General features: G+C 42.5%; 1 protein-coding gene across 1 annotated transcript in view; it reads left to right on the plus strand.

The window, feature by feature from the left end:
* Positions 1-12128, plus strand: part of LOC144013842 (elongation factor 2b) — a 24449-nt gene continuing 12321 nt past the window's right edge. The window contains exons 1-8 of the mRNA XM_077513113.1: positions 1-123; positions 4345-4559; positions 4992-5003; positions 6083-6252; positions 6321-6537; positions 8682-8855; positions 10586-10691; positions 10752-11004. Of these exons, the coding sequence (XP_077369239.1) occupies positions 121-123; positions 4345-4559; positions 4992-5003; positions 6083-6252; positions 6321-6537; positions 8682-8855; positions 10586-10691; positions 10752-11004 (1150 nt within the window). The 5' untranslated portion in view covers positions 1-120. The remainder of the gene's footprint in view (positions 124-4344; positions 4560-4991; positions 5004-6082; positions 6253-6320; positions 6538-8681; positions 8856-10585; positions 10692-10751; positions 11005-12128) is intronic.

A 12128-nucleotide genomic window follows, 5' to 3' on the forward strand; every position in this document is an offset into this window, starting at 1 on the left:
TCTGCTGCTCCAGCGCCGCACGGGCAGCCTGGCGTGAACTGCGGCGTCCCTGCACGCACATTTCCCCCACCGCGTTCGTTCCGCAGCAAATAACGCGACGAACACGCACAAATTGTCAAAATGGTGAGTCTGCCGTCGACTCCTCGTTGTCTTCGTGTACCCGCCGAACAATCTTGTCGTGGCTTTGTCAGTCGCTAACAACCAAAATAATCCTTCACGTTGTATGGACGCAACAAGCACATATAACAGCCTGTTAGGTGTGTGCGTATTTATGGACGTGTGTGTGTGAGTGTGGCGGACTTGAATGCCGATGCGTGATGGCATGTTGGGTCCACTGATTTCAAAAGAATGAAGAAAAAAAAAAGAATAGAAAACGATGCTAGGCTGTGCCCTCGGCCTGCTCTAGCCCAAAGCGTTATTATTGATATGTCGTCATATCGGGCGTAAACACGTGATTAGCAAACGGACTCTCGGGAGTTCATAACAGAACGTGATTAAAAATAGACGCTTGCATAAAATGCGGGAAGTCGCGCGCGAAATGTCGCCGATTAAATGAGACTTTCACCGCGGAAATAAAAGTTCGTGTGTTGTCCAAATAAGGACGTCAGTTACTAACACAATTTGGTACACGTGTGACTTTTTTTTTGGGGTGCTCAGTTTTGATTGACGTCATTCAATCTTCTGCTCCTCGTGATTTGTAGTTAAACGAGAACAAACTTGAGGGCCATGTCAAGCCCGTGACGTCATATTATATGGCACACTCAAGCGATGTGTGTCGATCTACTTTGAATTGTGCTCAAATATATGACGAAAATTGCACAGTTTCATCTCAACGATAAAGATATGACAACATTTTTTGTAAATAATAATGTAATTGAACACCGGTGAAACTGTTTTAAGATGATAATGAGGGGATTTTTGCTACCAGGAGAAAATCCCGAGAGGATACCAACCAAACAGGAGCCCAGATTCAAAACCGTGAACCTCAGAACTGTGAGGCAGACGCGCTAGACACCTTTAGTCCACCTTAACTCATTCGCTTGCAGCCATTTTCGCTCCCGGCTGTTTTACTGGATTTTGACTGCTTTTGCAAGGCCCACAGAATATTATGTTCTATTACTATAAAAACATCAAACCTACCAAAATAAAGATTAGCATCTCTTCTTTCATCAGGAAAAAAAAAAAGTATGTTTCTATCTGTTTCTGTTTTGCAGCAATTAGCATTAGAATTTTGCTAAGTTTCATAACAAAAATGTTTAAAACAGTGGGGAAAAGAGTTTTTTGCAACATGGCCCGGGTTGATCGCTTATACTCCGCTGCCACCTGCCGGCCGTTTTTGTAATAACTACCGTTGCTTCAAGCGTTTTCTTCAGTTCAGAGGCTGCATCAAAGCCTTCTGTATGGCCTAGCATTAAAAACAAAACAAAACAAAAAACGTATAAATACGTCTTTGGGAGAAAATGAATTGGCGATTGCAAACGACAACCACAGTAATAAACGCAAAATTACATTACCGTCTGTGACCATAGGAACTGAACATTTGACCTTTGTAAACAAAAAGTAACAGTAGAGATAGTTTAACGTTACATTGTACAAGTTTTGAATAAGTGTTTTTATTTTTTGTCTTTTTTTTTACATATCGCACAAAAAATCCTCACATTTTAATATTAATATTTAATCTTAATATTTACTAAAATCTTTTTTATGGTACAACCCCTACAACAGTGAAGAAATGAGACTTTGCCAGTGTACAGTTCATATAACTGTAAATTTATTGTTTTCCTCAAAATAACTCAAAACCGCCATGAATAGTTCAATACCTTGCAACAAAAGTGAGGACACCCCAAATTGAAAATTGGTTGGGAAAACAGATTTGTTTTGCTTTACATACATGAAACTTTAAAGGGATACTTGACTCATAGAGACATTTTCAGCAGTTAATATTTTGTCTATAATTAATGTGGTAACTTCATTATTTTTCATGTACAATTAATACCTTTAAAAAGTTTTTTTTTTTTTTTATCTACTTGCTGTCAACTGATGATGACATCACCAGTGCTGAGGAAGTAGGTAACGGCCAATCATGGCTCAGTTTACTGATCAAACTCAGAAAACAGGTGACCTACTTCCTCAGCACAGGTGATGTCATCATCAGTCAACAGCAAGTAGAAAAAATGACTTTTTAATGGTATTAATTGTACATGAAAAATAATGAAGTTATCAAATTTTCTTCTGGACAAAATATGAACTTTTCACTGCTGAAAATTTGTATATGTGTAAGTATTATTATTATTATTATTATTATTATCATTATTATTATTATTATGGTCAACCCTACTGTATTGTTAATCTCTCTGATTTGAAATTTTACAAAGAACTTGAAATAAGTTGATAAAACCAGAATCTCTTTCTGAAAGAGTTTGTCATGAGAGTAATATAGTGTTTTGTTTTTTTTTGTTTTTGTTTTTTTGTTTTAACCACTACAACAAAAGTAATAAGTGCAGATTCTCTGACTTTGAAAATACATGTTTTTGAGATATTTACATATAATGGTTGAAACTGGGCGACTTTAAGGCTTTCATAATATTTACATATATATTTTTTTTTTCTGTTACCGTTGACTAATAATAATTGTTAAGTCTGGTCACACAGCAAAAGTCTGCAGCCTGAGTGTGCTAAGTTACGACGTTTGTCTTAGTCGCCGTTGCCAGCCTGATAGATTCAGTTTCAAAATGACTTTCTTTTTATAACTCAACTGGGAACACTTTGGCCACCTGGCGGACATGAATGAAGAGATGAGGGACTTGAAATGTACGGAGCCCCTCAGGCAGGGGTGTCAAACATAAGGCCCGCGGGCCGGATCAGGCCCGCAAAGGGGTTTAATCCGGCCCGCGAGATGATTTTGTAAAGTTAAAAAAAAATAAAATAAATAAATAACATTGTAATGTCGGACTAATTAATCAGCCGGCCACAATCAAAATATATCAAATTTGTAATTTCACAAGCAGTTCTCAGACGAGCAATGCAACGTACGGGGAATTGTCCTGGATGTCATTTTTTTCACACAACTTAAAGTTATGGTTTGTCTAATTGTTATTATTATTATTTTAAATCATAGACCAACATAAACGTGTTAAATACGACACAAATTCAATTACTGTTAACACAAATCGATATGACAAGGATTAGCGTCCTTATAACGTCAACTCATTCACTGCCAGTCATTATAGAAAATTTTTACATTTCCAATACTCACGTGATATTCCATTCAATAATTATATATAAACCGAATCTACCAAATAACAGAATAGACTCCCTACTTTTTGTCCCGTCCCGTTCTTTTATAATTGACAGCAGAAAAATGTAGGTTTGCCAAAATACAGCCATTTCTCCCATGGACTCTGAAACTGTGTTTATTTCCTATAAAATGGGGCAATGATGTCATCTACCGGTGGTTGGGCATCAGTAAAGTTGTTTCCAAGTTTGATATTTACAGTGGAGCATGCTCAGATTCGCCCCCATTTAGCACCGCTCTAAAAAATACAATTGACAAGTATACTTGTCAAAGGCAGTGAATGAGTTAAATACGCCAGGCAATGCATTCTGGGAATGTATACAATATATATGCAAAACAGATCGATTTAACACGTCCGGAACGTATACCGGGAAAGTGTTGCCGCGTTCCATTAGCATTTGTGTTATTCTTCGGAACAACATAATTACACTTGAGTTCTGTAATTTAGGGCTGGTCCACGAAAATCTGCGTATAAATGACGGTAATCGTATATAAGTTATATACCGTTATTTTACCGATGTGGCCCACTTGGTAATATATTTTCTTCCATGCGGCCCCTGAGCTAATATGAGTTTGACACCCCTGCCCTAAGGTGACACGGTAGGGGGGGAAAAAATTGCGTTCTCCCGCAAAAACAAAAAATAAATAAAATAAAAATAAATAAATAATTCGTTCACTGGCAAAGATTGCGAGATAACGCAAACGGTTTTTGTTATTTTCTTTTTTTGCAAGAGGTTTTTTTTTTTGTTTTGTTTTTTTTTTGTTTGTTTTTTAAACAGTTACTTCCGGGTCATCTTCCGTGTGACCAAAAGCGACGAGGATTTGTTTACACGCTCCATCCTCGTCGCTTTTGGTCACACGGAAGATGACCCGGAAGTGCATTAACTCGTTTAAAAAAAAAACAAAAGGATCCTCTCGCAAAAAAACAAAAACTTTTGCGTTATCTCGCAATCTTTGGGAGGGAACGCAAGGCTCCGTACATAAAAACGCACCCCGTCCTCCATTTTGAAGTCAACGTTGAAGGATGTGTGTGGCCCCGCCCCTACCAGGTGAACTTCACGGTGGACCAGATCCGAGCCATCATGGACAAGAAGTCCAACATCAGGAACATGTCGGTGATCGCCCACGTGGATCACGGCAAGTCCACGCTGACCGACTCACTGGTGTCCAAGGCGGGCATCATCGCTTCGGCCCGCGCCGGAGAGACGCGATTCACCGACACGCGCAAGGACGAGCAAGAGCGCTGCATTACCATCAAATCCACGTAAGGTGGCGCCCGACTTCCAAATGGAGAGAACGCGACAAACCACAGAGCAAATGCTCATCTCATTTCTTGTTGAATAGAAGCACAAAATGTATCACACTAAATTATAAAGTGCTATTTGTCTTATTAAAAAAAAAATAGGGGTGTCAAAGTGCGTTCAATTAATTTCAACTTCCTTTAACACCACTATTTTTTTAAAGCTCGATTAATGGCCGCCCCTTAATTTGGAAAGCCTGTAACTGGGGGAATTGCAGTCGAAACCGCAGCAGACACGTCCGCGTCAAAATTTAGTAGTCATACATTTTATAAGAATGAAAATACGATTTTACAATTTTAAAAATGTGCAGAATTTCAGAAGCTACTTCATGTTAAACATTCAATAGCTCTTAATATGAAAGAAAAAAATTCACTGAGCGATCACCATCTTACAAGTGCAATTATGCCGTCTAGTGGCAGAAAATGACAACACAAATCAATATCACACTCGTTTTATTATATTTTTCTTTACAGCACAATACAGTACAATGTTTTTAATTTTAACTAAATGTTATTAAAACTCATTCACTGCCAGTCATTATAGAAAATGTTTACATTTCCAATACTCACGTGATATTACATTCAATAATTATATATAAACCGAATCTACCAAATAACAGAATAGACTCCCTACTTTTTGTCCCGTCCCGTTCTTTTATAATTGACAGCAGAAAAATGTAGGTTTGCCAAAATACAGCCATTTCTCCCATGGACTCTGAAACTGTGTTTATTTCCTATAAAATGGGGCAATGATGTCATCTACCGGTGGTTGGGCATCAGTAAAGTTGTTTCCAAGTTTGATATTTACAGTGGAGCATGCTCAGATTCGCCCCCATTTAGCACCGCTCTAAAAAATACAATTGACAAGTATACTTGTCAAAGGCAGTGAATGAGTTAACTATTATGAATTACTGTCTCAATGACTAAAAGATGCAGCGATATTTTTATGCAACATTTTTTCCCACTTTTATGTCAACAAGAGTATTAAAACTTATGAAAAAATATTTATTGTAAATTTTATTTAGAACAGAAATAAAATTTGTGATTAAACATGTTTATTGAACAACTTTTAGAGTTTGAAAATATTGGAGTTAAAAAAAAAAAAATCTTTGTCAAAAGACTAAAAGTTCAGGGATCACCCAGGGGTAGTAGTATGTTTTCAAAAGTTAATTAAAACTTAAATAAATAGCTCCCTATTTTAAAATAATAATAATAATTTGCAGTAAATACAATTTTTCAAAATTTCCACAATTTTTATTTTAATTTCAAACAAAAACAGAAGGCGAAGAGAGTTCCCAAGGGTCAGCAGCATTGTAAAAAGGAATTCCCTGAAATGAATACTTTTTAATATGGCTCCATTATCGGTCGTACGAGTCTTCAAAATGGCCTTTGCCGATATTCGTCAAAATGCGAATGCTAATCGGTCTGCCCCTAATTATTGGGTTTCCTGTGGCCGATGCGGCAGGGCCATCTCGTTATACTACGAGATACTACGAGCTGGAGGACAAAGATTTGGCCTTCATCAAGCAGTGCAAGGACGGAAACGGCTTCCTCATCAACCTGATCGATTCTCCGGGCCACGTCGACTTCTCGTCGGAGGTGACGGCCGCCCTCAGGGTGACCGACGGCGCCTTGGTGGTGGTGGACTGCGTCTCGGGTGAGTCCTCCTCCTCCGGGTAGCTCCGCCCCCTCCGCGAATCTCCTCACGCCCGTTTGCCGCGGCAGGCGTGTGCGTGCAGACGGAGACGGTCCTGCGGCAGGCCATCGCCGAGCGCATCAAGCCGGTTCTGATGATGAACAAAATGGACCGGGCCTTGCTGGAACTCCAGCTGGAGACGGACGAGCTCTTTCGCACCTTCCAGCGCATTATCGAGAACGTCAACGTCATCATTTCCACCTATGGCGAGGATGAGGGCGGACCCATGGGCAACATCCTGGTAAGATGGCCGACTCTGGCAACAAGGTTTATTTGGAATGCCGCTCACAGCCTGTCACATCCTTACCCATGTATGGTTTGTCGTCTTAAAAGGTAGCACGTTGAATTCTAACAGTGGACTGTGTTTAATTATCATTTCTGCCGTACGCTGTCACTTGTGACGGCCGAAAAATCACAACTTTTCAGCCTACAGGATGGAGAGATACAGTAGATACAATGGATATTAGATAGATAGTCATGTATAGATGGGGGGTGGAGGAAAGAGAGAGAGAGAGAGAGAGAGAGAGGGAGGGGGAGAGGAGGGGAGAGAGAGGAAGGGAGGGGGAGGGGGAGGGAGAGGGAGAGGGAGGGGGAAGAGAGAGGGGGGGAGGGTGGGAGGTGGAGAGAGAGTGAGAGAGAGAGTAAGAGAGAGAGCGGGGGGGAGGAGAAAGAGAGGGGGAGAGAAAGAGAGGGAAGAGGGAGGGAGGAGAGAGAGTGTGCAAGAAAGAGAGAGGGAGAGAGAGGAGGGAGAGAGGGGGAGAAAGAGGAGGAGAGAGAGAGAGAGAGAGAGAGAGAGAGAGAGAGAGAGAGAGAGAGAGAGAGAGGGAGGGGGGAGAGGAGGGGAGAGAGAGGAAGGGAGGGGAGGGAGAGGGAGAGGGAGGGAGGGGAGGGGGAAGAGTGAGGGGGAGGTGGGAGGTGGAGAGAGAGTGAGAGAGAGAGTAAGAGAGAGAGGGGGGGGAGGAGAAAGAGAGGGGGAGAAAGAGAGGGAAGAGGGAGGGAGGGAGAGAGAGAGTGTGTGAGAAAGAGAGAGGGAGAGAGGGGAGAAGAGGAGGAGAGAGAGAGAGGGAGGGAGAGAGAGAGAGAGAGAGGAGGAGAGAGAGAGAGAGAGAGAGGAGAGAGAGAGAGAGAGAGAGAGAAAGAAAGAGATGGAGGGGGGAGAGGAGGGGAGAGAGAGGGAGAGGGGGGGAGGGGAGGGGGAAAGAGTGTGAAAGAGGAGATAGGGGGAGAAAGAGGGGGAAGAGAGAGGGAGGGAGAGAGAGAGAGAGAGACGGGGGAGAGGAAGGGAGGGAGAGGGGGGAGGGAGGGGGAAGAGAGAGAGGGGGAGGGTGGGAGGTGGAGAGAGAGTGAGAGAGAGTAAGAGAGAGAGAGGGGGGGAGGAGAAGAGAGGGGGAGAAAGAGAGGGAAGAGGGAGGGAGGGAGAGAGAGATTGTGTGAGAAAGAGAGAGGTAGAGAGAGGAGTGAGAGAGGGGAGAGAGAGGAGGAGAGAGGGAGAGAGAGAGAGAGAGAGAGAGAGAGAGAGAGAGAGAGAGAGAGAGAGAGAGAGAAAGAGAGGGAGGGGGGAGAGGAGGGGAGAGAGAGGGAGGGAGGGAGGGAGGGAGGGGGAAAGAGTGTGAAAGAGGAGAGAGGGGAGAAAGAGGGGGAAGAGAGAGGGAGGGAGAGAGAGAGAGAGAGACGGGGGAGAGGAAGGGAGGGAGAGGGGGGAGGGGAGGGGGAAGAGAGAGGGGAGGGAGGGAAGGGGAGAGAGTGTGAAAGAGGAGAGAGGTGGGAGAAAGAGGGGGAAGAGAGAGGGAGGGAGGGAGAGTGTGAGGGAGAGAGAGGGAAAGGAGGGGAGAGAGAGATTAGAGAGAGGAGAAGTGGGAAGCGAGGGGGAGGGGAGAAAGAGAGGGGAAGATAGAGGAAGACATTTTGAATTAGAGGGAGAGAGATTAGAAATGAGATATTAGTGGTGAACCCACCTGTCAAATTTCAATGCAATTAAAAAAAATTGTATTTGTATTTGAAACAATACAATAAATTCAAATAATAAATGCATTATTTAAATGTGCATCTTCCAATTTTATAATTTTGTCTATTTCACATCCATTCAAAATTTAAATAAACAACTCTGAAGTTAATCACCAGTTACTGAGTACTTGAGTATTTTTTTTTCCACAGAATACTTTTACTCGTTACTTGGAGAAGGACTTTTGACTTTTCCTGGAGCCGTATTACTGTAAAGTCGCGCTACTGTTAATTGTAAATACATTTGTCAGCTACTCCACCCACCTCCGCTTTATTATTTTTGGCTTCTCGAAACTGCAACATCAACGTACAAAAGCCGGGGTTTTTTTTTCGTGCTAAATGTTGCATCTTGAAACACGAAGCGTCCCCTTTTTTGCCGCCAGATTGACCCCGGTGGTCGGCACGGTGGGCTTCGGCTCCGGCCTGCACGGATGGGCGTTCACGCTGAAGCAGTTTGCCGAGATGTACGTGGCCAAGTTCGTCGCCAAGGGAGACGCGCAGATGAGCCCGGCCGACAGGTGCAAGAAAGTGGAAGACATGATGAAGAAGCTGTGGGGAGAAAGGTACAAACTTGTCGACGCACATTTTTTTTCCAATCATTCATCATCATCATTCGGGGTGTGCTCAAAAAATCGATACGGCAATATATCGTTGCGGGCCTCATTACAATACACGTATCGATACGCAGGCGTCAGAATCGATATTGCTCGTTAACTTTAAATATTGCAGTTCACGTTTGCCTTTGCAGCTTGCATTGCACCTAAAAACATAAAAACCAGCAGCGTCTTTGAAGTTAATTGACTTCAATTAATGCAAAAAATAGCTCACCAGTGATTGGACGCTGTGTCTTGCTAAGAAAAATTAAAGCAGAGGAAGAATATCAACATTTATTTACTTATAAACTTAACATTGCACATGTCTTAATGTACCAGCTTTCCTATATGTTGTTTAAAAAACGAAGTAAAATGTGTTACATGAAAAAAAAAAATGCTGTTTTTGTTTCCCCAAATATTTCAAATAAGCACATTTTAGAGCTGTCATTTTATCCATCCATCCATCCATCCATTTTCTTGACCGCTTATTCCTCACAAGGGTCGCGGGGGCTGCTGGCGCCTATCTCAGCTGGCTCTGGGCAGTAGGCAGGGGACACCCTGGACTGGTTGCCAACCAATCGCAGGGCACACAGAGACGAACAACCATCCACACTCACAAGCACACCTAGGGACAATTCGGAGCGCCCAATTAACCTGCCATGCATGTCTTTGGAATGTGGGAGGAGACCGGAGTACCCGGAGAAGACCCACGCGGGCACGGGGAGAACATGCAAACTCCACCCAGGAAGGTCCGAGCCTGGACTCGAACCGGAGACCTCAGAACTGGGAAGCGGACGTGCTAACCACTCGACTACCGTGCCGCCCGCTGTCATTTTAATACGTTGATATTTTTGCTCATATCGGCTCATGCCTATTAACTCATTCACTCACCGCCATTTTCACATTTCACAATCCCGTTCGCTCCCGGCTGTTTTACTGAATTTTGACTGATTTTGCAAGGCCCACAGAATATTGTGTTCTATTGCTATAAAAGCATAGAACCTACCAAAAGAAAGATTAAAGTCTCTTCTTTCATCAGGAAAAAAAGTATGTTTCTATCTGTTTCCATTTTGCAACAATTAGCATTAGAAGAGAGCTAAGTTTCATCAGTTTTCACAAATCTATTTAAAATTGTAAGTAATTGAGCTTTTTTTCTAGATGGCCCTGGTTGATCTCCTTTGCTCTGCTGCCACCTGCTGGCCGTTTGTGTAATAACTACCATTTCTGCAACCGTTCTTGGCAGTTGAGAGGCTGCATAAAAACAAAACAAAACAAAAAAAACGTATAAATACATCTTTGGGACACTTCGAGCATTAAAAAAAAACGTATTTATACGTTATTGGGAGTAAATGAGTTAATAATTGTTCCCGGTGTGTCTGTGAAAGCTGCAAATTTAGACCAGGCACGCTGCTTTGGTGGTAAACCAGAAGAGCTGCTAACAAAAATATTTTTTTGTCAGTCAGCATAACAAACATATCCCTTAGGCATACATATGACTGTTATTATAAAATGCAAGAAAATTAATGTGACATATTGAGATACGTATCACCATGAAGATCGAGTACTGGAACACATATGTATCGCGATATGTATCGTATCGCGGTTCCTGTATCGCGATACGTATCGCGATACGTATCGCGATACGTATCGTATCGTGAGGTTGGCGGCAATACCCAGCCCTAATCATCATCATGTGGCAGATACGTCGATCCGAGCACCGGCAAGTTCACCAAGACCCCCACGGGGCCCGATGGCCAGAAATGCCCTCGCTCCTTTTGCCAGTTCATTTTGGACCCCATCTTTAAGGTGAGTTCAAATACCTGAACTGAAGAATTCTCATTCCAACCGATCAATTTAAATCGTCAGGTGTTCGACGCCATCATGAATTTCAAGAAGGACGAGACGGCCAAACTGATCGACAAGCTGGACATCCGGCTGGACTCGGAGGACAAGGAAAAGGAAGGCAAGCCGCTGCTGAAGGCGGTGATGCGGCGCTGGCTGCCGGCCGGCGACGCCCTCCTCCAGATGATCACCATCCACCTGCCCTCGCCCGTCACCGCGCAGAAATACCGCTGCGAGCTGCTCTACGAGGGGCCCGGGGACGACGAGGCCGCCATGGGTCCGTTGGAGAGAAAAGCGCTATGAGTCAGCGATAGGCCGATTATCGGCCGCCATGGGTCCGTTGGAGAGAAAAGCGCTATAAGTCAGCGATAGGCCGATTATCGGCCGCCATGGGTCCGTTGGAGAGAAAAGCGCTATGAGTCAGCGATAGGCCGATTATCGGCCGCCATGGGTCCGTTGGAGAGAAAAGCGCTATGAGTCAGCGATAGGCCGATTATCGGCCGCCATGGGTCCGTTGGAGAGAAAAGCGCTATAAGTCAGCGATAGGCCGATTATCGGCATCGGCCAGTTTTGGAGAGTCGGTTATGGATCCGTTTGAAAAAAGTGGAAGTCATGATTGAAATGTTCACTCTCGGCACCTTCGGTTTTTGTTTCAAATTAAAACTTCACATATTTTACTACTTCAGAGAGAAATTTTGGAAAACTTTATTTATAGAGAGCTATTATAGCGAGCACTTAGTAGCTTTAAAAACACATTTTGCAACTTGCTGTCGACTGAAAATGACATCACAAGGGCTCAGGTAACCAATCACAGCTCAGCTTGTGAATGTCACATGACCAAACTTAAGAAAACAGGTGAGCTGTGATTGGTTACCTGAGCCCTTGTGATGTCATTTTCAGTCCACAGCAAGTTGCAAAATGTGTTTTTAATAAAATGTACTAATTGCACATGAAAAATAATGAAAATATCAAATTTATTATAAAAAAAATATTGTTTGACTGCCAAAAATGGCTAAATAGGTTTGGTCATGTGACAATCACAAGCTGAGCTGTGATCGGTTACCTGAGCCCTTGTGATGTCATTTTCAGGCGACAGCAAGTTGCAAAATGTGTTTTTAAAGGTACTAATTGTACATGAAAAATAATGGAAGTATCAAATTAATTATAGACAAAATATTAACTTTTTATTCCTATAATGGGCTAAATAAGTGAAGTATCCCTTTAAGTTTATATTTAACTTTTGAAATCACGCTACTGTCCCTGCAAGATCCCGGAACTTTTTGTTAGCTTTTTAATACAAAAGTTTTCTATTGCCTAAGATTATTTTTTTATTGAGTATTTTACAAACCCTAAAAGTTGTTCAATTAAATGTTTCGATAAAAACAATTTAAAAAAATGAAG

This window comes from Festucalex cinctus, chromosome 1 (genome assembly GCF_051991245.1).
Source record: "Festucalex cinctus isolate MCC-2025b chromosome 1, RoL_Fcin_1.0, whole genome shotgun sequence".
Classification (NCBI taxonomy): domain Eukaryota; kingdom Metazoa; phylum Chordata; class Actinopteri; order Syngnathiformes; family Syngnathidae; genus Festucalex; species Festucalex cinctus.